Source organism: Cotesia typhae, unplaced genomic scaffold (assembly GCF_013202065.1).
Source record: "Cotesia typhae breed Kobodo isofemale line unplaced genomic scaffold, CoteBio_Ctyphae contig_26, whole genome shotgun sequence".
NCBI lineage: Eukaryota > Metazoa > Arthropoda > Insecta > Hymenoptera > Braconidae > Cotesia > Cotesia typhae.
Genome location: NW_027423732.1, coordinates 2,064,398 through 2,090,058, shown reverse-complemented (window position 1 = coordinate 2,090,058; position 25,661 = coordinate 2,064,398). Strand labels below are relative to the sequence as shown.

The following is a 25,661-nucleotide window of genomic DNA, read 5'->3' as shown; positions in this document are numbered from 1 at the left end:
CTAAGTTTTGAAATCTAAAAATAAAAATATAATTATTTAAGTAATTAAATCGTTGAGTGTGAGATTTAAATCTATATTATTAAGAGAATAAGCGAAATTTTCTAGGGCCGGTTATGTCATTTATATATAAACTAGAATTCAAATTTGCGCGCGCAAGCACGCGCCTTACTATAGCGTTTGCATATATTTTCATGCTCATGATATATTCGACCAATCACGTTACGAATAGTTTGATGCCACATACATTTCATCTCAATTTTATTATGGGAAAGGATACATCCACAAACTTTTGAACCATATGCATTTTTTGAATCTACTTGACTATGTAGCTTCATGAGTTGAAATGTAGCAAAATTTTTCAAAAGTTCTGACATGATATACAATAGTTAAATTTCTATGAAATCTGCTAAAAAATTTAAGTCAAGTGCATTTTCATTGAAGTAAATAAACAATTACCAAATAATTTATTAATTAATTTGAACTCCTATTGTAAAGAAAACCTTGTTATTTAAAATATAATAAATTAATTCTCAAGATAAAATTATAAACAACGTCATTGTTAAAATTATTATTAGTTAAATTAATCTTCTACTCTTTAACATCCAAGCAAGTTTTTTTTTTTTTTTATAATAAACTCGAATGTATATATATTTATTTACTAGATTTTTTATGGCGCAGCCGATTACAAAACGTAATTTATTGAAGACAGAAAATAAATAAATAAATGTGATTGCACGGTCAGATGTACGAGTGAGACCTTGTCACCGGCAAGTAACCTTGTGCGGATTTTTCTTACGGCGGGGTGTGAGTTAATCTGTAGGTAAGTGTGTTAATATGGATATTATGCAGACTCGATGCTCCCGATTGCAGACCCACTGATCGAACCTGTTAGTCTTTTATAAACAATCGTAGTGATCAGTTCGGGATTTTTTATTTTTACACAGTCAATTTTTTTTTTTTATTTCCCACCGAGAAAATTTTTTTTTTCTAAATTTTTTAGTAGAAAAAAATAAAAATTTTATTCAAAATAAATTTTTTAAAACTAAAAAAAAAAAAAAGTGATTTTAATTTGAAAAATTTTATAAAAATTTTTTAGTGTAAAAAAAATTAATTTGATATTTTAAAGTGAAATTTTTATTTTAAAAATTAATTTTGATATAGAATTAAATTAAAAAAAATTTCTAATAATTTTTTCAAGATTATTTTTTTATTTAAAAATTAATATCTGACTTTTTTTTTTATTTTTTTAAGCTTACGAAATTTTAAACTATTATCGCAGCAACTCTCTAATTAAAAGAAATAATTTTCATGAAAATACTTCTAATTATAAATCACCGATATCTAATTGACAGATAACAATTAATTATCTCGAAGGTAAAACGACGGACATGCAAGTGATTGAAGCATTTAACTTTCAAGATTAAATATTAATAAATAAAAAGAATAACATTGAATTATAAAAAGGACCGATTGAGTAATTTTTAGATATCCCACATATGTACACAGAATTCCATGTTAAGTTCAGAGAGTTGCGCAACTGCGAAATAAAAAAAAATCGAAGAGTTACTAATTTCTAACGCGGAACTTCCAAGGGAAAAAAAATAAAAAATAAGATAGAAAGCACAAGATATAATTAACGAAATTTATTCATAAATGCCTATCCGGCATGCCTTCCCGAATCTTTCAAAGACTTTTCATTATATCGACACGCGTGACGCTTGTATCGGTAATATGTGCGGCAATCAATTGTAAACAAAGTTAACTTTAAAGTGTTAAGCTTAAATTAAAATTTTTTGCAATTAATGATAATTTTTAAAACGTGTAAGTATGCAGAAATATTATAATTTAAGATTGTAATTTTAATTGATTAGTCAATTTATAATTTGAATTTAAACTTGTTTCTAGATGCCTGAAGCTCACTCTGCATTTTGACATTTACCCGCTGGCATGTGAGTATATGTTAATAAATTATAAATAATAAATTATAAGTTGCAAGTTATTAGTGAATGCACAGTGATATTGATTTTAATTCTCATTAGTATTCGCGGGTTGTTCTAATCCATTGTTTTTATTTTTTATATTGTGTTACATTGTTATTTATTCAGGTATTTTGCATATTTTTATTGTAAAAGGAAAAATAAGATACTACACTGTAAAAAAAAAATTAGGAAAATGGTTGACCCTGAAGGCCATTCCTGCAAATTCCCGCTACTTTCGTAATTAAGCGCTCAAAATTGCGCTTATTACGTTTTTGAACTCGAAGAGCTCAAAAATATAATTTTCATGTAGTTTTGAGCTCTCCGAGCTCAAAAGTCTGATAGAAGTTTAATAAAACACTATTTTTTGAATTTTCAAACCTCAATAACTTTTGAATGAATCAACCGATTTTCCCGCGGTTGGCAGCATTCGACGCAGTTTTTCAAATTTTATATTTTTAAACACAAATTGATAAGACCGGAAGTTTCGTTGTAATTCGAAAAAAACGCTTTTATTCGATTTCTGTCGTCAACGATAACTCACGAACGAATCAACCGATTTTGACCGGCTTGGTGGCGATCGACGTGGTTTTTTTGATGTTAGAGCTGATTAGTTTTTGGAATTGATCGATCGAGCCGTTTAAAAATTATTTAAAGAAAACTTAATCTGAAAAAATTTTTTTTCGTAGTTTTTTTAAGATTCCTCAAAATCTACTGGTCGGAATCGGTCCAAATTGTATTCTAAATCTAAGTTTAGTCAAGCCCTTTCAAATGACACCAACCGCGATCAAATCGACCAAGCCGTTCAAAAGTTATGAGAGGTTTACATACATACAAACACACATACATACATACATACAGACATACAGACACCATCGTGGGAATAGTCAGGGAAGCTTCCTAGGACCTCAAAACGTCCAGATCAGATGAAAACTCGATTTTCGGAAAACGGGGTAAAAACAATAACTTCCCGATTTTTGAAAATTTCCAATTTTCTTAGCGAGAAGTTAAAAATAATAATACTTTTTTAAATGTATTAATTAAGTATAATTATTCTTCTAATCCAATAAACTTACTATTTTTCCAGCTCAAAATGGCCGCAATCGTCTACTATCTCCTTATCGGTATAACATCAGCAACAGGCCCACTGTCCTACATGACCAACCTTCTAAAATACTACCAACAGTACCCACCATTTCCCGGTCTGCTAAATAAAGAACCCTCGCTGCTGAACAATTACGACTTCATAATAATTGGCGCAGGTTCGGGAGGTTCAGTTCTCGCTAACCGTCTGAGCGAAGTTCCGCACTGGAAAATCTTACTGCTAGAGGCTGGTAGAGATGAGATATTCCTTACCGACATCCCCCTGCTAGCCGCGGCGATGCAGCTGACGCCATACAACTGGGGCTACCGCACAGAACCGAATTCCGGGTTCTGCCGATCGATGATAGAAGGTCGCTGCAACTGGCCACGTGGCAAAGCCGTTGGAGGAACTTCTGTTATCAACTTCATGATCCATTCCCGCGGATTGCCTCGGGACTACGACCAATGGGCTGCCTTGGGCAATAAAAGATGGCGATACCGTGACGTCGCTCAATATTTCGCTAAATCTGAGCGATTCGTCGATTCAACGGGCTACAATTTGTTGAACTCCTCAGTTTATGGCCACGATGGCTTCCTTGATGTTACTTCAGTCCCTTGGAGGTCGAAGTTGCGCGACAGGTTCCTGAAAGCGGGCCAAGAACTCGGTTATAACCTCAAAGACTGCAATGACGCGACTCCGACGGGTTTCTGCCCAGCAGCCGTCAATTTACGTCACGGAAGACGACTCAGTGCTGCTAAAGCTTACCTGAGACCTGTCAGAAACCGACCCAACCTCCATGTGTCCAGAAATTCACGAGTGACTCGCGTGATTATTGATGAAAACTCAAAAGTTGCTCGAGGCGTAGAGTTTGTCAAAAATGGCCGGCAGATGAAAGTAATGGCTGCTAAAGAAGTTCTATTGGCTGCGGGAAGCTTGAACTCTCCCCAGATTCTCATGCTCTCTGGTGTTGGTCCAAAGAACCATCTTGAGAACTTGAGAATTGAGGTTTTGGCCGATCTGCCAGTCGGTAGGAATCTGCAGGATCATGTCAGTATGGCGGCGCTGACCTTCCTCGTTAATGATACTGTTTCTATTGTTGAATCGAGAATTGCGACTAACTTCAAGGATACTTTTAATTACTTGGCGTATGGACAAGGACCTTTTACTGCGCCATCCGGCGCCGAAGCGCTGGCTTTTGTGAATACGAAAAGTGGAGAGGGAAAATATAGCAAAAAGGTAAGAGTTAAAATTTTATTTTTATAAAATAGTAGGTTGTTAATCACTTAAGTATTTTTCGTCGATAAATTAGTTCAGAGTTTGTCATTTTAAGAATAAGTAATTTCATAACTACGCATGCGTCAGAACAGATCATGCGCATGCGCGGGATCTGTTCTAACGCATGCGCGGTAGAATTACTAGTTTAAATTTTTTGCGGTTAAATTTGAAAATTGAAGTAATAAACTATGAAATTTGAATTTTTCCAACTATTATATTTTAATTTCTAGAATATTCCAAGCTTAGAAGTCACCGATGAAGTAAAGAGTTCAAAAATTGAAGAACCAGACATTGAATTAGTTTTCGGAATTGGATCAATGGCCGGTGATTTATCAGGCACTCTTCGAAGTATTTTCTCCCTCCCTGATTCCTGGTACCGTCAAGTATTTGGCGATTTTATCGGCAGAGACGGATTCAGCATAGTTCCTGTACTCTTACACCCAAAAAGCCGTGGAAGCGTCAATTTGCAGAGTAAAAATCCTTTCGACGCGCCAATTTTTAACCCAAACTACTTCGAAAATGAACAAGATCTAAAAACACTTGTCAGAGGGATCAAAAAGGCTTTGGAAATTGCGGACACTCAAGCTTTTAAGAAATACAACGCGACTTTGTTGCCGGTAAAGTTTCCTGGGTGTAAAAATATCGATTTCGGAACTGATGAGTACTGGGAGTGCGTCTGCAGGCAGATTTCCACGACGCTCGGGCATTTTGTGGGCACCTGCAAAATGGCGCCGAAGGAACAAGATGGCGTTGTTAATGATGAACTTAAGGTGTATGGTATTGAAAGGTTAAGAGTAGTCGATGCTAGTGTGATGCCTAATTTGATTTCGGGACACACTAATGCGCCGACTTATATGATTGGGGAGAAAGCTAGTGATATGATCAAAGAAGAGTGGTTGAATAAATAATGTTAATGTATTGTGAATATCAAGGTGTTTTACAGTTTCTACTGTGCAAGTAGAATACTACTGTAATTTATGGTGACCATACGGTATACCGACCGTATTTTTACCGTATAATACCGTAATTCTACGGTATTTCAGATCCGCCAGGAAATCCTTAATCCTCCAGGAAAGTTAATATTAAATTTGTGGTCATCCCTTTTTTTCTACAACTTTACTGAAGAACTTGCACGTCAAATTTCAGAGCAATTAGATAAGCTTAAATCAATTGTTTTAGTATAGCAGTTAAGTTCATTTAAGTTAATTTTTTCAATTCGGGTTTCATTTTCAATTGTGTACGGTAAATTAGTCATCGATTCCGGGAACTGCTCAACGATTTATACACTTGAAAGAAGTTTTATTTGAAAATTACTGTTAAATTCGCCGTAATGATAATACGGATGGTATAGCTTCATCATTTGTCGGTAAGCGAGATAACTTTTAAGTTCCGTAAAATTTTCTCACTGAGCACAAATGACATCGAGTTGATGCAAGCTTGCGATCATATCCCAGTTAGCACAAACGAAACGAAGTTCACGTAAACTTACGGCCGGAATTTGATGTAAAGCTTACGTTAACAGTAGAACAACGGGTGTAATTATAACTGTTGACGTGAAGTTAATGTTAAATTCCTGCAACATCGCGTTAAAGGGTTATATCCACTTCCCCTTTAAGTTCGAAAAAATGTATTTTTTTTGTTAATTTTTTCTGGAGAAGCTTTTTATTGAATATATAGATAAAATATATGAACATTTAGCGAATTTAACGTATTCTAAGAATTCATATTTTATTAATAAAAATATTGGGTTCCGTCGTTCCGGTAGAAGATCTCCTGAAGGTCCTCTACAAATAGGTGTCTGGCGCTGAGGAAGATATCTCTGATCCAAATTATTGGAAATAAAAAAAACCAAAAGGATTACTTTTAGGATAAATAAATACAGGTAATGATCGAAGAAATAGTCAAAATTTTGATTTTAGACAAAATGGCGGCTTCCCAACAAAAAAAATCTTTTTTTGCACGAAAATTTACACTTTAAAGTGACTTAAAAAATCGAAATTTTTATCAGAAACTTTATTCCTTCGATCATTACCTAACAAAAGTATCTAAGAAGATCCTGTGAAAATTTCAAGTCAATCGGTCAAGCCGTTTCGGAGAAATATTCCTCACCGACTTTGAAAACATCGTTTCAAGAAAAACGCATTTAATGTTTTGGCTATTATTTAAAGTTACAATTCCGCCTACTTTCAAACGCTCGGAGACGTCTTTACAAATACGCTCATTACTCCGAAATGATTTACCGGATTACTTTGAAATTTACAGACAATATTCTCGAATATATATACATTCAAAATATGCAAAAAAAATTTCGATTTTTTCAAAATTACAAGTGGATATAACCCCATAACTTTGAGTGAACCTTTCGGAATTTAAAGATTATTTTTAGAGAAAATTTTTTCCGTGTACACGATAAAAAAAATCGAGTTTTTTACTTTTTTTGCATGGGAAAAATTCTTATGTCAACGCAAATTTTACCGTGTCATAGAAATTATTTTTGTGTGGCATGGTAAAATTTTCTATGTTGAAACTAATTATTTTTATGTCGGCACAGCTAATTTTACCACGCTAACATTAAAAGAATAGCAATAATAGGTTGACGTAGAAAGTTTCCTATTTTGGCAAAGATATATTTTAATTATCAAATTAGGAAAAGTTTCTATGCAAATTTTTTCTGTGTTAAATTGCTAGTTTGTAGATTTTTGTCACATGTAAATTTTTGCTATGTGACATAGAAGTTTTTCCCATTGTAGCAGGAAAATTTTTGGTGCTAAAATAGGAATTTAATATTAAATAAGAATATATTTTTTCCTATGTTAACGAAAGAACTCTGCTTATTTTGACATGGAAAAAATTTCTTCGCCAACATAAAAAATTTTTCCGTGCAAAAAAAAAATTCGATTTTTTTTCTTCTTGTACGTTATTAAATGTAATAATCGTCTATAAATTTTAAATAATTAAATTAAAGTTTTATAACTATAAATTTTTCATAAAAAAATTTTTTAAAAATTAAATTTAAAAAATAGACACAAAAACTTGATAATTTATTGATCGTTCGCTAATTGAAAAAAAAAAATTGACGAAAATTAAGTATCAAAGAAACATAATAGGGCTATAGTATTTCGTGCTGACTCACAATATATGTTATACAATATATATTGCTCATCCTCAAACAAACGGGATCGAGAACCGACAAAAAATTCGAGACCTAAATTAGACTTAGTCACGCAACCTTTTATCCAACAACAATCGATAGGTCAATAGTTCATGTGAACTCTTGAACGAACTTTTAAAATAAACAAATCAATCATCCGCAAGTGCAATCATTGTAAATATTTAATTTTTATTTTTATAATAAACATAAAATGTTATTTTTTAAAATACTTTGGTATTTTTCAGTAAATTAAGTTTTTTTTTTTTTTTTTTTTTTTTTTTTTGTTAAAACAGGTACTTAAGTATCTAAGTAAATTTAAATAAATAAATAGAGCCTCTAGTTTGTTAATTAGTTAATAAGTTGAAATTTGTAAATATAGGTTAAAGTATTTGTAGTATTTTTATGGTGATTAAAATTAATAATGAATGAGTTTTTATTTTTCCCGTTCCTGGAAAAAAAAAATTTTTTTTTAGATTTAATTTTTTTATTATGAAGAGAACACTTACCATTTTCGCTGAATCTGATACAGTCGGTTTTGTCTTCAGTCAAAGTGTAATCTTGTGCGCATGAACAAAGTCCTGAAAAATTTTTCATTTTGTAAAAAAATTTAAATTTTTGAAGTTAGAAAACAATTTTTTATATTAACCTGCGATACAATCGACATTAGCGACCTCTGTGTCTTTAAGATCAGAATCCGCTGGCGGATAAACACATTGTGATCTACTGAAACATGCTTTACCGATCATTTCTGGATCTAAAAAATAAAGAAGATTATTTTTCTAATATTCTTCTTTAAAAACTTATTTCCATAAAATTTAATTAAATCCTCACTAATTTTCCTTAGGCAAAGAGATTCACGTGGCTTAAAATCGAGTACGCATGAGCAGACTTTTTCTTCATTGCATTTTGTATTTTTCAAAAAAGCAGAGCATTGCAAATCCTCCTCGCAAGGATCTCCCATAACATTAGCCGCTTTCAGACATCTTTTTTTGTCTTTAGACAAAACGTAGTCAATTTTGCAACTGCATAATCCAATACACCGTGAATTTTCTGCTACGCATTCTTCATCGATAGAACACATTTCTCCTAAAGCTAAAAAGAAAATTTAGTTACTTAAATAGTATTAAAAAAAAAAAATTAGGAAAACGGTTGACCCTGAAGGCCATCCTTGCAACTTCCCGCTACTTTCGTAATTAAGCGCTCAAAATTGCGCTTATTACGTTTTTGAACTCGAAGAGCTCAAAAATATAATTTTCATGTAGTTTTGAGCTCTCCGAGATCAAAAGTCTGATAGAAGTTTAATAAAACACTATTTTTTGAATTTTTAAACCGCAATAACTTTTGAATGAATTTTCAATTTTCTTAGCGGGAAGTTAAAAAAAGAAAAATAATAACTTTTCAAAACTTACCAGTACTTTTCAAACATTTTGTTTCATCGCTACTCGGATGGTGTAATAAAGGACAAATGCAATATCCATTGAAGCAAAATGTATCTGAGCCCTCTACGTAACAATTGTAACTTGTCTTGCACATTTTTCCGATTCCTAAAACAGAAAAAATCTCAATTTTTTGTTATACGGTTGCTATGGTTACCGTAGAGCGGTGGGGGAAGCGTAGCAACGACGCGGAATAGGAGGAGCTAGCGCGGAGTGGGGGGTAGTTACATTAGCAACGGTGCGGAGTAGGAGGAGCTAGCGCGCGGAGGGGGAATAATTATAACCACAGGGTGGGGGTAAATTTTCCCAAAAAATTATTTTTTTCTCAAATTTTTTCTTCTTTCACAAAAACGTATCGAAAAAAATTTTTTTTTTTTTTACCAACAGATTCGTAGCAGCGCCTCTGCTCCTCTTCATAGTGTGACCCATCGACGCAGGCACAAACTTTGTTTCGACATTCGGCCTGGCTCGTAAATGTCATTTCACACTGTATGTTCTCCTCGCACGCGTCTCCCAGGTTTGATGCGACTGAAATGAAAGTTAATCAGATGAGCATGACAAAGATAAGTGTGTTGTTTGGTAATTTATTGTAATGTTATTTTTTTTTTTTTTTCGAGTCATTGCCGAGTAAAGACAGACAAAGAGTCAATACCCTTATTCAGCAAGAAAAGAAAAAGGTAAGGAGGAAAGAGACAGTTTAGTTTGACGGCTCAACGAGCACGTTTTAGTTCATACTTCATATATGTATATGTATATAATATATGTTATATATTGTACATTATATTATATGGTGGACTTGAGATTGTCTGGATCTGGATACGCTTGAAGTAGTGGAGAAAACGTAGGGGAGACAGAAAACCGTGAGATAGTGGATCCCCTGTATGTTATTTTTATTTTAAATGTTACTCATTCATTCTTCGGGATTATACTCATTCCCAGATTGTAAATATTGTAATCCATTGTCGGGAGCGGAAGTTTAAAATTTTAAGATTTTTTTGATGTTTTTAGTAGGTTTTAGAGATGAGGTACTTACTCTTCAGGCATTGCATGTGAGTGTGGTTACGATTGATGACGTGACCGTTTTTACAGTGACATGTTTCACGATTGAAACAATATGCGTTCTCAATGCAGTCCGTGTCGTAGGTACATGATTTCATTGTTTCTGTAAATATAATTGGGGTAATTAAAAAATAATTTACGCTTCAGAAGTTTTATAGTTTTGTTTTGGGGAAATGTTTTTTTATGAGGAATATTATTTGGATAATTGGAGTTATTGTCAGGCTTTAAATTCAATAGAGTAATTCAAAAAAAATTGTGCTAATTAAATTTTTATTTTTGTTCAATTTAAACTTCAATTAAAGTCGTTAATTAATTATAAAAATTTCAATCGGAAAAAAATTCGAATTTAATAAAAAAATTTAAAAAAAAATTTTTTTTCTATATTTAAAAAAAAAAGAAGCAAAATATTAGAATTTTGAAATTTCAATAGAAAATTAATTCTAATTTTAATTTAAAAAAAAAAAAAAAATTCAGATAAGACGAAAAACTCTAGTTCTATCGAGAAATTTAAAGAAATGGAATAAAAATAATTTTTGTTGATTTTAAATCAATTTTCAAAACGGTGAATTTAATCAAAAAATATCGAAGTGAGAATTTTGAATTATTTAATGAGTAAAAATAACCTCAAGCTTAAATTTTAATTCAAATGTCCGATTTAATTTGAAAAATTGTCTGATTCAGTGAAATAAAAATTGAATTTTAATGGAAAATTTCAGATTCAATAAAAATTTTTCGATTATAAAATGAAAATAATAATTTATCATTTTACTGAAAAAAAGTCGGAATTTTTTGTAAGTAGTAAAGTGGAATAAAAAATTGAGCTACAAGAAGCTAGGAAAAAAAATATTTAATAAAAATGAAAATTTTATTTTGATAGAAATCAAATTTAATTAATAAAGAAAGCGCGCAGTAGCCTATCAGTCCCGGCTCTTGCTTACCAAAACATTGGACCGGGTTCGACCCCGGTGTAGATCAATGAATATTAAGGGTATTATTGTGCTTAGCCCAAAAAATTAAACCAGTAATTTTTTAATAAATTAACGAGTCCTTTTTAAATAAATAAAAAAATAGGTAACAAAGAAAATTTAATTTAATTCTTAAATTGATAATTTGGAAAAAAAATAACTAGATTTTTTTTAAATAAAAAAATTTGTTACAAAAATAAATAATTATAAAAATTGATCATAGTATTGAAAAAGAGGCGAATTTAATGTAATAAAATTTGAACTGAAAAAATTTCTTAAAATCGTAAAAAATGAAAAAATAGTGATTTTTTCGCAATGAAACAGAGTAATAAATAAAACATACGTGTATGAGATCTGCGATCATCACAAGGTAAAACATGATGTCTAAATGCAACGGAAACCGTGGTGCATAAAACCGTGACGGTGTACAAAAGAATAAGAAACGCGATAACACTTGTATTCTTCATGAGAAGATCTTGCCGTATCTCTTCTTTTTCTTCTCTTATTCATGACACCTTTAAACCCACGACCATCACCGATCACCGATCTTCCTCAATTCCTCACTGTCGATCCTAACTCCTCGATCACCATAATCATAATCATAATCGACTCAATCGTTCTTTCTTCTTAGCCCGGTCTCACGCCACTTGCTCATCGGAATTCGAATCTTATGACTTGCCACTAATTAATTAATAATTAATCTCAATTATCTTTCCTCCGTTATTAAATTAACTAAATTATTTTATCATTAATTTAATTATTTTATTATTAGCACTCGGGTGTTACAAGATTGCTCTCTTTAATTCAAGGCCCACTGTTGTTATGTGTCCCATCGATGACGCAAATCAAATAAAGCCACTACGTTGTATTTTATTTTATTTATTATTTTTTTTTTTTTTTTCAGTCCCGCCTCTACTTTTTTATTGTGCCACACTATTATTTATATTGTATGCATTACGTAATCATTTTGTCTATTGTTGAATCTGCGAGTATTACACACGTGTCTAAACAGATGTCATCAATTTTATTTACTTATTTTTTTTTTTAATATTTTTAAAAAACTATTTAATTTTTTTTTTCAACTTTGGTAAAATTTTTTTTTGTTTTTAACAAAAATTAAAAAATTTAATTTTTGAAAAAAATTAAAAAATTAAAAATTTTAATTTAAAAAAAAAAATTTTAATTTTTAAAAAAAAAAATTTTTTTTTTTCTAAATTTTGATTTTTTGTAATAAAGTGTTTTTTTTTGTAAAATTTTAAAAATTTTCACGTCACAATTTTTTTTTTTAATTAAAAAAAAAATAATTTTAATTATAACAAAAATTAAATCCGTTATTCTGTCGCAATATTAATTCAAGTGTGGACGAAATTTGAATATAAAAAGATTTGGAAATAAATAAAAAAAATATTTACACTAGATAATTTGATGATTTATCAATAAGATTAACGAAAAAAAAAATATCTAGGAGCGTGAATAGAAGTTGCCCGAAATAAAGTTTGTTTTATACTGATCCCTTTCTGCTCGACTCTGTAATATAATTCTGTTCACTCTTCCTTAACACTATTACGGAGCGAGTGGGTGTGTAAGTGTACTTATATACATAGCAATATTATACTCTACATTGTGAGGATACAATGAAAGTTCATACAAAGGTACTGGGCGCAATAAAAACGCAGTCAGAGCCGAAGTTAATACACATAAACGCGCCAAAGGTAAAGATAAAGGGTTAACGGATTATTTTATAAATCATTTTTTGTTATAGATTCTCACTACAATAACTCGCATGGAAAAAATTACCTTGGGAAATTACATGAATGGTGACGTAAAATTTACATTTTTAAATAATTTTCAATTGACAAATAAATTATTTTGATTCTTCAAGAGTAAAAATACGGATTTAAAAAACTGAAAGAAAGAGACGTCAAAGGATTTGAATTACTGATTGTGTTTTAGTTCATATTCGCAGAGCTTATGTTTGAAATCTTTTTTAGAGGCTAGTGTACCTTTAATTGAACATGAAAAATATTTCTTGCAAGTTTCTTAGAAAAAAATTAGGAAAACGGTTGACTTTGAAGGCCATCCCTGCAACTTAGTGCTACTTTCGTAATTAAGCACTCAAAATTGCGCTTATTACGTTTTTGAACTTGAAGAGCTCAAAAATATAATTTTCATGTAGTTTTGAGCTCTCCGAGCTCAAAAGTCTGATAGAAGTTTAATAAAACACTATTATTTGAATTTTAAAACCGCAATAACTTTTGAGTGAATGAACCGATTTTTACATAGTTGGCGGCATTCGACGCAGTTTTTCAAATTTTATGATACATTTTTAAACACAAATTGATAAGACCGGAAGTTTCGGTGTAATTCGAAAAAAACGCTTTTGTTCGATCTCTTTCGTCAACGATAACTCACGAACGAATCAACCGATTTTGACCGGCTTGATGGCGATCGACGTGGTTTTTCGATCTTAAGAGCTAATTAGTTTTTGGAATTGATCGATCGAGCCGTTTAAAAGTTATTAAAAAAAAACTTGATTTGAAAAAATTTTTTTTCGTAGTTTTTTTAAGATTCCTCAAAATCTACCGGTCGGAATCGGTCCAAATTGTATCCAAAATCTAATTTTGGTCAAGTCCTTTCAAATGACACCAACTGCGATCAAATCGGCCAAGCCGTTCAAAAGTTATGAGAGGTTTACCTACATACACACATACACGCACACATACATACATACATACATACATACATACATACATACACCATCGCGGGAATAGTCAAGGAAGCTTCCTAGGACCTCAACACGTCAAGATCTGATAAGAACTCGATTTTTGAAAAATGAGGTAAAAACAAAAACAAAACCGATTTTTGAAAATTTTCAATTTTCTTAGTGGAAAGTTAAAAATTGAAAGTAGGTAAAATTAATGAATAAATTTTAACAAAGAAATTTTTAACTCACATTTTTTCGACGAAATTTTGATCAGACCGTGAATAGATTAGACGAAAAATTTGAGTTATTTTTAAAAAAACAAAATTTATTTTTTAAGAAATTCTCCAGCGGTAAAATTTTCAGGATCGTTTTTTTTAACCTACTAAAAAAAATTGGTGACTTAAGTTCGCGAACTTTTGTCGAAAAGTAATGAATTTGCTCAAAACTTAAAAAAGTTTATTTTTTCTCAACAAATAAAATCTGTTTTTTTTTTTTTTCTAATACTATAATTGACGACTACAAGTATAAAAATTTCCCAAAACTTCAAATAGAAAATTAAAAAAAAATAAAACTTACGTCTAAGCCTAAGAAGGATTCTTGGCTCGTCAAAATTGGATTGAGATTGGGACCACAAAAATTCCGCGGTAGCAATTGTCAGCAAATAATTTACCAAAACTAAATTATCCAACCACTTTATTGTCCGAACCATTATTACCTCCCCACAATATTTTATTGCAATAAAAAAGACTATTATTATTTAAATAAAAACGATTACTTTGTAATAAAATATTATTTTGAAAAGTACAGACAGTCAAGAGCAACTTGGAGGCTGCATTTTACTTGACATGAAGGCGAAGGTACAGAACCACTACACGAAAATAATATACTTAATCCAATCCGGTGGTTTGTGTTGTACCACCTACTCCTTGAGTCTTTTGCTTCGCGTCTTCACTTAAATCTGGTTCCCTTTCTCTTTCGCGAACTCCGAGGTCCTGTGTTATCCTCACACAGATGCAGCGAATAGAACACTAACACCGATTCTTCTTCAGTGTTTATCTTAATTTTAGAGTGTAGCAAGAATCGAACCCAGAATCCACACATATGCAACGTCGCTTCTTTCTTCTTTGGTTCTTTTTGTTCTCTGGACCTTTCACTTCCCTTTCAAGGTTCTAGATTTCAAAAAAATTTTTTACTGACTTTAGTTTTTTTTTTTTTTTTTAAGCGCGCTAAATAATTTCAAAAAATGTTTTAAAAATTGGTTGTTAGTAATTTTAATTTTGATTATTTTGATCAAGTTTTTTTTTTTTCAATTCTTGTAAAGTCAAGTCAAAACATGGTCTAATAATGCCATGTTATTAATTTGATCAAATAAAATGATTTATTGGCAAAAAAAAAATTATTGAAAATTTTAATTTTTTCCTCTAACTACCCCTAACCCTTAAATTAATAAAATTTCACACAGTTTTATGAAATTTTTTACAGTTACTGTGGAATTCATTGAATTTTTCAAAATTCCGTTTAATTTTATTAAAATTCGATGAATTTTTTAAAAATTTTAGAAAATTCTTTGAAATTTAAAAAAAACATCATAAATGTCTGTAAATTTTTATAAAACTCTAAATTTAATGAAATTTTGTAAAATTATTAAAAATAAGATTTTTAAGACAAAATTCAATCCGAATAACTCTTAAAAAAATTTTTTAAATCCACAATATTAATACCTCAATATTTCTTTAATTAAAACTTTCGCAGCTTCTTATTTAGCATTAAAATTTTCAAAGAAAATGAAACAAAAATCACCTCAATTACTTAAACTTTTCTTACAAAAATTCAAAAGAGTAAAATAATATTGTTTAGACTTTAGAGTCAGGTCGCACACTACTTAGAAGAATAATAGGAAGTTGACTTAAATATATATAATATATGTCATGCTTGACTCATGTTTCATGTTAAAAAATATCTGTATGTATGAAAAAAGTATGATATCTAATCTTTCATACAGGTACGGGTACAAGTATAGTATAGGTGCCGGATGTCTCGTCTAAAAAGAGAAAATAAAACTAATATAATGTAATGCATAATATACGCACCAGTATATTTTTGCGGGTGGGGCTTCGTTACGAAACCAAAGTTATTAAATTTTTATTTTTTCTTCAAATAAATATAATTCTTTAATGCGATTATCCAATCATGCAATTCGAGATAAATTTATTGAAAGTAGAGTATAAAGTCGTATTGTATTTTGGAATTTTAGTTTTTATAACTTGATAAATTGTGATATTGCGGAGCAATAATAATTAATAAAAAAATCTGGAAAACAGTTGACCCTAATTACCATTACATATTCAAATAAATAAACTTTACTATTAAGAAATTATACTAATAGACGTATAACATTGATTTACCCGTGTAAAAAAACTTGTTCTAAAATTGCCCTTGCGACTTTAAAATCATTCTGACAGCAGTTTGAAAAAATTCTGGAAACATTATAGAATCATGATGATTCCAGAGTGTTTCCAGAATTTTTTTGTGCCTTTTTTCCAGCATGAAACCATAGTAAAGTTAGAATGAAACTAGAACAGAATCGAAGTGGATTTAAGCTAAAATCAGAATAAAACCAAAATAAAATCAAAGTAAATTTCAAGTGAAATCAAGATGAATACAGAGCGGAATCAAATGGGAACTAGAATAAAATCAGAACGGAACCAGAGTAGAATCAAAATAACCCTTGTGAAAATAATTCTCTGAAAAAACTCTTGAAAAGTCTTTATATCTCTGAATAAGAATATAACTATAAAAAAGAATTAATGCATGTTTGAAAAAGATTTTTTTAAAATAATATTTTCATCACGAAAATACTTCGGTGCGCATCGAATCACTCATAGTTGAGTAAGTCAAAACATCAACAACAAATGAAGTGCACTGCTGTTGGAAACAGATACTACTCTAAGAGTAAATCCAATCGGTATTTAATTTGGACTATCAAATATTTAAGTTAACTTTCTAGATAGGAAAGAATTTTCTAACCACACGCCACCTATTAGAAACTAAGAACACTCAAAGATTCTAACTGTAAATTCGTAAACTAAAATATGTTTAGTATCAATTAATTCCAGCAGATAGCGTGTGGATGACCCTAAATGAGTCATAAGATTAGTATTCTAAACGTGACACAATTCAAGGCATTTCAATAAAAAACTAGAATTCAAATTTGCGCGCGCCTTGACTATAAAGTTTGCATATATTTTCATGCTTATGATATATTTGACCAATCAGGTTACGAATAGTTTGCTTACATGATATATTTTCATATTTTTCATCTAAATTATAAGTAGTGATATAGGATTATAAGAGTGGATTTATGACACCAAACCGAAATCAAGTTTGAATTTTGGAAAAATATTGTTATTATTACTCAGAGAAAAAATATTGTAAAAGGTATTTTTGTGACATTTTTAGAACAATTTTATGATACTTTCATAATAATTTTAGGATACTTTTGTGACGATTTTAGGACACTTTAAAGACAATTCATACGTTGTCATAAAGGAATTCTAAAGATATCTCAAATTTCCTAAAATTACAATATATGTCATACTACACCGAAAAAAAATTAATTTGAATCATGAGAAAAATTCTTAATTTAAACCAAGAAAATAATTTTGAAGAGTTTCATTGTCTTGGATCAAGATCAATAATTCTTGAATCAAGTAAAATTTATTTAAACCAATAAAAATTTCTTAGTTTAAGAATTTTTCTACTCAAATCAAGAAGATGAAATTCTTCTAAATTATTTACTTGATTCAAATAAATTTATTTTTCTGTGTAGTGCCGCATGAACTGTCATAAAATTGTCATAAGAAAAAACGTAACGACACCTCGAATTTTCTAAAATCGTCATCGATGTCATACAAGTGCCTTATAAAGTATCTTGAAAGTGTCCTAAAACTGTCGCAAGAGTACTTTTTACAAAATTTTTCTCTGAGTAATAGCGACAATATTTTTCTAAAATCTAAATGTGATTTAGATTTAGTGTCATAGTTTTATCATCAAAATATCTTAAATTGTGTCAGGTTTAGGATCTTAAGCTTGTGACTCTTTTTGGACAAGTTTAGAACAAGAAATCAGAACCTGACATTTGAATAAACAGTAAAAATAGAGAAATCTCGGATCTATTCCGCGTGATTTTTTTTTTCCGAATAAACATAAAAAAATGAATGATATATCTAGATTAAAATATGATAAGACTTAGTCACAGAAAATAAATACCGATAAGAATTATCTCACGATGGGAGTCAAAAAGGTATGAGTTCAGTTTATAGTTACAGTTGTACCAGTTAACATCAAGATTTGTAAAATGAGTGTTGTTTATTATTATTTTTCGGTTTTTGTTTTGCTACCAATTGTTTGTCCTAAAGATCTGGAAGAAATGAGTGGTTATTTATAATAATAATAATAATAATAATAATAATAATAATAATTTAGTTTTTGTTTTGGATAATGACATTTTTTTTTTAATCAGGTTTGGGATCAGCTAATACTTTGAAAATTGGTGAAAGTTGTCTTAGAGATTATCAGTGTATTAAAAATGCATTTTGTCGGTCACAAAGGGATTGTATGTGCGATCCACCATATACACCGAATATTGAGGGTACTGTTTGTCACGCAGGTAATTGAAATATTAATTTTTAGCTTCCCGCTCAAAAAATTGAAAATTTTCAAGTTAGGAAGTTATTGGTGTTACCCCGTTTTTTGAAAATCAAATTTCCAACGGATGTTAAAAATTTGAAGTCTTAGGAAGCTTGTGTGAATATTTCCGCGATGATGCCCGTAGATCTGTTCGAAAGGGCTTGGTCAAACTTAGATTTTGAATACAATTTGAATCGGTAAATTTTGAGAAATCACAAAAAAACTAAGAAAAAAAATCTGGAAATTTGGTTGACCCTAAAGGCTATCCCTGCAATTTCCCGCTAATTCCATATCTACACTGATAGAAAATTTATGTTGACTCAAGAGATATTTTCTTGATCTAAGAATTTATTTTGGAAGACAAATGATTATTTTGCTTTAAGAATTTGTTGTCTTGATTTAGATTTTCTTGGCTTAAGAGCTATATTATCTTCAATCGATACATTTAGTTTTTCAACCAAAATAACATTGTCGTTAAAAAAAATTAAAATAATTCATCAAAGTATATTTCAAAAACTAAATAGTCTTTAATTGTTAAACCGAAAAAAAAAATTATTCCTTGGAAATAAGTAAATTAATGACTCAAAAAAAAAGCCATTCTTAACACCAGTCGGTAACATCTTGAATCAATGTTATCGCCTATCTTGAACCAAGAGACAAAAATTTTTGAAAGAAATATATCTATATCTAGTTTCAAGAGTTCAAATTTTGAAGAAAAAAAGTTTCTTGAATCAAGATTGTTTTTCAATCAGTGTATTGCACTTTTAAGATATTTTTGAGCTCTCCGAGCTCAAAGAGATAGCTTTTTTATGCTTTTGAGCTCTTCGAGCCCAAAAGTCTGATAGAAGTTTGATAAAACACTATTTTTTGAATTTTCAAACCGCAATAGCTTTTGAATGAATGAACCGGTTTTCAAGCGGTTGGCGGCATTCAACGCAGTTTTTTAAGTACCATAAAGAATTTTTAAGTTTAGATTGATCGAACTAAAAATTTCGGAGTACTTCTAAAAAAACACTTTTTTGGTTTTCTTTCGTTCACGATATCTCTCGAACGAATTAACTGATTTTGACCGGATTAGCGGCAATCGACGTGGTTTTTCAAGATTAAGAGCTGAGTAGTTTTTGGAAATGATCGATCAAGCCGTTTAAAAGTTTTTTCAAAAAAACCACTCGAAAAAAAAATTTCTTTCACATTTTTTCATGGTTTTTTTGAGATTTCTCGAAATCTATAAAAAAAATTGAAAAAAAAAAAATGTTTTTTTAGAATTTCTATGAAATTTCCTATCTGACTAGTTTTTGCTTTAAGATTCCTCAAAGAGCTTAAAAAATTGCGTTAAATGCCGTAAGCCGCGGCAAAATCGGTTGATTCATTCAAAAGTTATTGCGGTTTGAAAATTCATAAAAAATAGTGTTCTATGAAACTCTTATCAGACTTTTGGGTTTAAAAGCATAGAATAGGAATCTCTTCGAGCTCGGAGAGCTCAAAATAACACATAAATTATATTTTTAAGCTCGAAGAGCTTAAAAAAGTCATAAGTGCAATTTTAAATCCTTAAGTATAGGGAATTAGCGGGAAGTTGCTGGGATGGCCTTTAGCGTCAACCATTATCCTAATTTCTTTTTAATAAATTCAAATTTTAATTTCAATTTTAGGATGCCAAAATTAGGTAACAATTTTTTTATGAAAAGTCACATCACACACTAAAAGCGCCTCAGAATTCATGGAAAACAAAAAATTGTCAGGTTTTTTTTTGTCACGAAAATAAAAAAAAATCAGAAATTATAATAAAAGATCTTTTGATAGTTTAAATATTAATACCATTGATTTATCACAAAATGAATCATATTATTTCTGAATCACAATTATAACTATCTTATCTAAACGTGCGAAATGTGTAATCACTCGTTAGATAGAATTAGACTCGTTTATATTAATTTAAATGAATTGAATATTGTTGGAAAAAATTTTAAGTAATTACATATAACTTATAATAATAATCATAATCAATTCCAGCTGCAGGAACAAACTGTGGTCCACAAATCGAAGATTGTTCCACAATGTCAAATTCTGAATGCATCCAAGGAGTCTGTGCTTGCAGAAATAATTATTTTCTCGACATCAATAACTCTTCGAACTGTATAATAAGTACGTTTTATTTTCTTCCTAAAAGAAGAAATACATTTTTTAATAATTGTAACAAATAAATATAAAAATTTAGGACCATCGCGGGTCGACGACGCTTGTCAGCGCACAGACGAATGTGCAGACACATTAGACGGTGCATTGTGCATCAACAATAAATGCAAATGCTACGGCAATTTCATATTTGTCAATCAGACTGGAAAATGTATCCAAGCTGTCGGTAATTAAAATTAATTTTCTTTCATTTTATTTCCTAGTTTTTATAAGTTTTAAGAATTGATATACTAAACAAATTTTTAATTTTATTACTTACTATTTTTTAGGAATTTTCATGCCGTGTAAACACAATTATCAGTGTTATGAAAAAGATAAACCTGATGAACTCATTTGTACTGACGGAGAATGTGCTTACAAACTTAATGGAGGTTTGTTATTGCTTTTTTACTTGTTTTTTTTTGTATCGTTTATTTATATAATTTTTTTTCTCAGGGACATCAAATTTTCCTGTACATTGTTTAACCGGCGTTCTAGTTTCTTCTCTTTATTTTTTACGAATTGAAATTTTTTACTTTTAAGTTTTTTTGATTAAATTTGTGTATTTAAATTATTTCTCATTTAATTAATTATACACATCATGATTATTAATTTACGGTATAATTTTCTATCCCTTAATTTCTAGGATTAAGTTTATTTTACAAATTCTAAAATTTCCCAGCACAAAATCAGTCACTATTGGAATTTGAAACAAATTGATTTATTGATTAATTATTTTAGTTGATAAATTATTTTTTTTTTAATTACAAGAATTACTTCCATACACAGTAAAAAATTTTTAGTATTTATGTTAAAAACGGTCTGTGTTAGAAATGATTATGTTGATTTTTTTATGTTAACTTGACACTTTTATTTGTGTTACATATTTTTTAACATAAACATAAAAATGTGTTATTAATACATCTTTTATAACACTTTTTGTGTGTTACTTAAAAATCAACACAAATTTTGTGTTGTCCAGCAAACGGTAACACAAAGCTTGTGTTATTAGGACGCGTCTTTTCTTGAGGTTACGCGGCAAACGGTTAGTTAGCGTTTCCATTACAATTGTTACTTTATTTTCGTTCGTTAAAGTCTCCATCTAATTTATTGGTATAATTATTTAAAATAAAGTTTTGACTAGTGTGAAGAAAAGAAATTTAGTGAAGATAACTACTGAAGAAAAAAATTTTTAATATACAAATACATTGTCATACTGGAATGATCAGTTGACATCCTTTGAAAAAAAAACCTACTCTTTTAAATGCTAAGAAACAAGAGATTGAAAATTTCCAGTTTAAAACTATTATTAAAAATCTTTTTTATGGTATTGATATTACAAATAAGTTTTTTACTGTTGGAAATAGTATCGAGTTCAGAGGAACTAAATTAATAATTAATAAATTTATTTGCACGTCTTTCGCAGATGATTTACCAGTTTTTAGTAAAACTTTAGCGTTCTTTAATAACGACTCCGAATATTTTATAATATGTGAATCTTGGAAAACTAAAAATATTCTACCGTCTTGTTTTGGTTACTCTATTGAACCATCATGTGAAACGTTTATTGTCAATGTGATGGATTTACCGTATACTAAAAACTGGGAACTATATCAATATGCAAATACTTTAGTTATAATTACAAACTATTTTTTATAATTAAACAATATGTGATAATAATAATTAAGTTCTTATACTAACTCTACCAATAAATCTAATTTTGCAGTAAATATTGTGAATTTCTGTATTTTAAATTATTCACCTAATCTTCGTTTTCAATTAAAACCGACATTAATATCAATTGTTATCAAAAAAACTTTCATTTTTTATGATATTGGACTGTTTATAGAAATTAGCGTTGATTAATTAACATTCATAAGTTAACATTTATTTTGTGTTACTGTTAACACTTAAATTGTGTTAGATTATTTGTTTTTCTCTAGAGTAAAATTCTGACACAAAATTTCTGTTAAAGATTTAACATATTTTTTTTGTGTTGAAATTCAACACAAATATTGTGTGGACCGTTTTCAACATAAAAATTGTGTTAATTTTACACAAAATTTTTTACTGTGTACATTTAAATGTTACTTATTTCTCTTGTAAAGCTGATAAAAAATTTCGAAACTCTACAGCCAAATATTTTCATCTTTTAGAATTTTCCAAAATAATGCCGTCGAAACTCGTAATCTTCAAATCCGCGCAAGAAGAGACGTATGTTTAGATAGAAGAAGTCTATATACTCATTTTTCCTCAGCTTGGAAACAGCTAAAAAATAATCGAGGAGGAAAACCACAACATCGGCCTTCCAATCGCGGTAATATTCAACCATCATTACAACAAAAAGATATCAACAACTTTTCTGTACGCTTATAACTTCCTAGAATACCTTCTCCGGAAAAGCGCAAACCCTGACAAGCCAGAGTCGGTAATGGAGTAAGCATTCCTCTCTATCGAGTCATAATTAGCGAACGTGCAAAGGTCTTTGAAAATATAACTAGAATTCAAATTTGCGGGCGCATGAATTTAGAGTTTGCATATATTTTTATGCTTTGATATATTTGACCAATCACGTTACGAATAGTTTACTTACATGATATATTTTTCATCTAAATTATAAGAAATATAAGATTGAATCGAGTAAGGCACATATCTGAAGCGAAAAATAGGACTTCGCAAAATGAGACCGCTAATCTTGGTCTAGCTCGAACTTCTGGTCGACGCAGGTGCTAACGTCGAGAACGCCTTATTAATTTATTAATAATTTTAAAATGTAATTTGAATTGCAGAAACACTTACTTTGATTGTTTAAATTTTGTGGTAGTTACTTCTTTAGATTGATATTTAACTATTAAAAATACTGAATTTTGATTTGATTGAAAGTGTCGCCGAAACTAGTTAAAATAATAACGAATGATATAAATAAAGAATTCTAATAAAAATATATAAATACAATTTTGGAATGAATTATAAAATAATCTTCATAGTAAAAGTAATTATTTTATTTAAAAATTTATGTTAAACATTTAAAATATATACACACGGAAAAAAGAAAACTCGAAAAATTACAGTATATAATGCAACATGGCGCTTCGTGATAAAAACTGAAAAAATTACAGTTTAAAATGTAATTATTACAGATTTTATAAGAATTACATTGTAAAATGTAATATTTACATTGAAAGCTCTGAATATTAAATGAAAAAATTGAATTTAGAAAAATGTTATTTCAAACTGTAATTTTTCTAGTTTTGATTACGACGGGACCGATTTTACATTTTATACTGTAATTTTTCGAGTTTTCTTTTTTCCGTGCAACCTCATAAAATTCTCATCCATACATTATTATATTTACAAAACAAAAATTTTAATTAAAAATGCATTCTTCGGTCAGATTAATGCCGGGCATCGAACTTAATATTTCAACTTCCGTTTCAGTCTTTAGAGCCATATCATTAATTAAGTCAATAAACAACCAACAGATTGAATTTTTGCTTCAGTTTTTTGGTGATCTCTTTTGGTTGTCCAATAGTCTTGAACAGTAAGTTGATTTCAGAATTCGCAGAATTAACTAGTTTCGGCAACAAGGCATTCGTTACGATTCTCCAAAGGATTTCAACGTCCGGCTCTGACTCCAACTTGATCAGCATTTTTTCGAGAATCGGAAACTTTGATCCAAAGTGTTGCTGAACCATAAATAAAACATGAAAATTAATAAATATTGTCAAATTAATGATTGATTAAAAATCCTATCGACTACTTACTATCAATGAAGTTTTGATTTCAGATGTGAAGATCCAGAATGTTTCAGGATCTGTCATGACTTTAATTTCTCCAACAGACGTTTCACTTGAGTAACTCATTTTATTAACAAAATAGTTTTAATTTCAAATGCAAACATGTTTATCGATAATTCCTTAATTTTGAATTACCGCGGTAATTTTTGTGACGCTGTTGTATGATTCTGAACGGAAATTTTCGTCATCGACAGATAAAAAAGAGAAATCTCTGTTATCAATCAATAATAACTAAAAAAGTTAATTTTTATTAAATGCATGATTTAGTTATAATCAACATGATGACTTAATTACACGTAAATATTTATTTTTCTGCGAATCATAAAAAATTTACTTCTATAATTTTTTTAAATTTTCATAAAATTTTTCTAATTATTTTTTTTAATCAAAATTTTAGATTCTACAGTCCTCAAAATTAAAAAAAAATTTCTTACAATTTTAAATATCAAGTAAAAAAATTATCCGATTTTTTAATTTTAATTCTTAATAATTCAAAAAATATTTTCTAAAAAGATTCAAATTTTCCCGCCAGAACTTCAGAGCGCTAGCATCGACATCAATCACACTAATAAACAAAAATAAACAAAAATACTTACAAAGTAAAAATTCTTTAAAAAATCAAAAATAGTCATCAGGACAACAGAAAATTAAAAAAAAAAAAAATAAATAAAACTAATAACAATAAATAATCCAAAAAATAAATATCTGTAACTACTAACCGTCGAGAAAATTCCGGTACACACTGTAGCGAGTACAGTAAATTCCAAAAGTAGGTGAGTTTGTAAATAAAAAATGAATTAACTCACCCAGTAAAATACCCGTCGAATCCTATGGGGCATCTAAAATAAATTTTTCTTCATAAAAAGTTATCTCAATTTAGTTATTACAGTTTTCCTCTAAAAATCTTCTAAACTCCATTAATTTAAATACTTAGCTGCTAATTCCGGATATTAATTCCGCCATTTTTCTCCACAGACTGTACCAACGGACGCTACGGTGCCGCCAGCTCTCCACCAGCCTCAAGAGTGAGACGCAACGATCAGAGACCCTTGAGTCACATCCAGATTCAGTACACACTCAGTTGCCAGCAGAACGTACATCAGTAACAACCTATTCCACGTAAAGTTAAAATGGCGGACATAAGTAAAGATGAGCTACGCAAAGAAATCACCGGTAACAAATAACTTATTTATTTATTAATTAATTATCTGAAAAATATTAATTCCATTAATTATTTTTATTTTATTACTAATTATTTTAATCAATCATTAATATAATTTTATACTTACTCAATTTTTAGAATTTTGTGTATTTGGTTTTGTGCGAGTTGGTTGGCGTACCCCACGCCGG

At 29.7% G+C, this 25,661-nt stretch overlaps 5 protein-coding genes across 16 annotated transcripts in view; 3 read left to right on the top strand and 2 right to left on the bottom strand.

The window, feature by feature from the left end:
* The first annotated feature begins 755 nt into the window (after positions 1 to 755).
* LOC141525323 (glucose dehydrogenase [FAD, quinone]) lies at positions 756 to 7,715 on the top strand. Of its 3 annotated transcripts, none has more exons than XM_074239758.1 (5): positions 756 to 820; positions 1,252 to 1,821; positions 1,906 to 1,949; positions 3,064 to 4,296; positions 4,566 to 7,715. In XM_074239758.1, exons 4-5 carry the CDS (start codon positions 3,070 to 3,072, stop codon positions 5,241 to 5,243), a joined length of 1,905 nt encoding a protein of 634 aa, XP_074095859.1. In that variant the 5' UTR covers positions 756 to 820; positions 1,252 to 1,821; positions 1,906 to 1,949; positions 3,064 to 3,069; the 3' UTR covers positions 5,244 to 7,715. The 3 variants fall into 3 exon arrangements, with proteins under 3 accessions (XP_074095859.1, XP_074095861.1, XP_074095860.1); XM_074239759.1 differs by lacking the exon at positions 756 to 820 and adding an exon at positions 936 to 1,058; XM_074239760.1 differs by lacking the exon at positions 1,252 to 1,821 and having other exon boundaries at positions 810 to 820.
* Positions 7,656 to 15,559, bottom strand: LOC141525327 (uncharacterized). 3 transcript variants are annotated; one of them, XM_074239769.1, is made up of 9 exons: positions 15,451 to 15,559; positions 14,227 to 14,819; positions 9,956 to 10,084; positions 9,304 to 9,450; positions 8,896 to 9,030; positions 8,318 to 8,578; positions 8,133 to 8,240; positions 7,993 to 8,064; positions 7,656 to 7,934 (listed from the first exon to the last, which is right to left on the bottom strand). In XM_074239769.1, the coding sequence occupies exons 2-9, from the start codon at positions 14,357 to 14,359 to the stop codon at positions 7,867 to 7,869; spliced, it is 1,053 nt and encodes a 350-aa protein (XP_074095870.1). In that variant the 5' UTR covers positions 14,360 to 14,819; positions 15,451 to 15,559; the 3' UTR covers positions 7,656 to 7,866. The 3 variants fall into 3 exon arrangements, with proteins under 3 accessions (XP_074095870.1, XP_074095869.1, XP_074095871.1); XM_074239768.1 differs by having other exon boundaries at positions 15,372 to 15,555; XM_074239770.1 differs by lacking the exons at positions 14,227 to 14,819; positions 15,451 to 15,559 and adding exons at positions 11,290 to 11,950; positions 12,359 to 12,437.
* Positions 9,482 to 21,127, top strand: LOC141525333 (uncharacterized). Of its 3 annotated transcripts, none has more exons than XM_074239778.1 (6): positions 9,482 to 9,599; positions 18,173 to 18,319; positions 20,353 to 20,484; positions 20,558 to 20,701; positions 20,805 to 20,906; positions 20,971 to 21,126. In XM_074239778.1, exons 2-6 carry the CDS (start codon positions 18,268 to 18,270, stop codon positions 21,054 to 21,056), a joined length of 516 nt encoding a protein of 171 aa, XP_074095879.1. In that variant the 5' UTR covers positions 9,482 to 9,599; positions 18,173 to 18,267; the 3' UTR covers positions 21,057 to 21,126. The 3 variants fall into 3 exon arrangements, with proteins under 3 accessions (XP_074095879.1, XP_074095878.1, XP_074095877.1); XM_074239777.1 differs by lacking the exon at positions 9,482 to 9,599 and adding an exon at positions 17,460 to 18,083 and having other exon boundaries at positions 20,971 to 21,127; XM_074239776.1 differs by lacking the exon at positions 9,482 to 9,599 and adding an exon at positions 17,465 to 18,086.
* A 2,452-nt stretch (positions 21,128 to 23,579) lies between these two features.
* On the bottom strand, positions 23,580 to 25,353 carry LOC141525334 (uncharacterized). 6 transcript variants are annotated; one of them, XM_074239780.1, is made up of 4 exons: positions 25,247 to 25,353; positions 25,031 to 25,150; positions 24,279 to 24,542; positions 23,580 to 24,200 (listed from the first exon to the last, which is right to left on the bottom strand). In XM_074239780.1, exons 3-4 carry the CDS (start codon positions 24,375 to 24,377, stop codon positions 23,979 to 23,981), a joined length of 321 nt encoding a protein of 106 aa, XP_074095881.1. In that variant the 5' UTR covers positions 24,378 to 24,542; positions 25,031 to 25,150; positions 25,247 to 25,353; the 3' UTR covers positions 23,580 to 23,978. The 6 variants fall into 6 exon arrangements, with proteins under 6 accessions (XP_074095881.1, XP_074095885.1, XP_074095883.1 ...); XM_074239784.1 differs by having other exon boundaries at positions 24,279 to 24,478; XM_074239782.1 differs by having other exon boundaries at positions 24,279 to 24,478; positions 25,118 to 25,252.
* Non2 (upstream activation factor subunit spp27 homolog Non2) overlaps positions 25,344 to 25,661 on the top strand; it is a 4,350-nt gene continuing 4,032 nt past the window's right edge. The window contains exon 1 of the mRNA XM_074239775.1: positions 25,344 to 25,484. Coding sequence (XP_074095876.1) covers positions 25,442 to 25,484 — 43 coding nt within the window. The 5' untranslated portion in view covers positions 25,344 to 25,441. The remainder of the gene's footprint in view (positions 25,485 to 25,661) is intronic.

Bases quoted from the DNA above. Each gene is read 5' to 3' on its own strand.
- LOC141525323 (XM_074239758.1), top strand. From the start codon at position 3,070: ATGGCCGCAATCGTCTACTATCTCCTTATCGGTATAACATCAGCAACA. The intron at 4,297-4,565 runs GTAAGAGTTAAA...TTTAATTTCTAG, and splicing joins AGGGAAAATATAGCAAAAAG to AATATTCCAAGCTTAGAAGT.
- LOC141525327 (XM_074239769.1), bottom strand. From the start codon at position 14,359: ATGGTTCGGACAATAAAGTGGTTGGATAATTTAGTTTTGGTAAATTAT. The intron at 8,579-8,895 runs GTAAGTTTTGAA...TTTTCTTTTTAG, and splicing joins AAAATGTTTGAAAAGTACTG to CTTTAGGAGAAATGTGTTCT. The intron at 8,241-8,317 runs GTGAGGATTTAA...TTTATTTTTTAG, and splicing joins TCTTTGCCTAAGGAAAATTA to ATCCAGAAATGATCGGTAAA.
- LOC141525333 (XM_074239776.1), top strand. From the start codon at position 18,008: ATGAGTGTTGTTTATTATTATTTTTCGGTTTTTGTTTTGCTACCAATT. The intron at 18,320-20,352 runs GTAATTGAAATA...AATCAATTCCAG, and splicing joins GGGTACTGTTTGTCACGCAG to CTGCAGGAACAAACTGTGGT. The intron at 20,485-20,557 runs GTACGTTTTATT...ATAAAAATTTAG, and splicing joins CTCTTCGAACTGTATAATAA to GACCATCGCGGGTCGACGAC.
- LOC141525334 (XM_074239780.1), bottom strand. From the start codon at position 24,377: ATGAGTTACTCAAGTGAAACGTCTGTTGGAGAAATTAAAGTCATGACA. The intron at 24,201-24,278 runs GTAAGTAGTCGA...TTTATGGTTCAG, and splicing joins AAATCAAAACTTCATTGATA to CAACACTTTGGATCAAAGTT.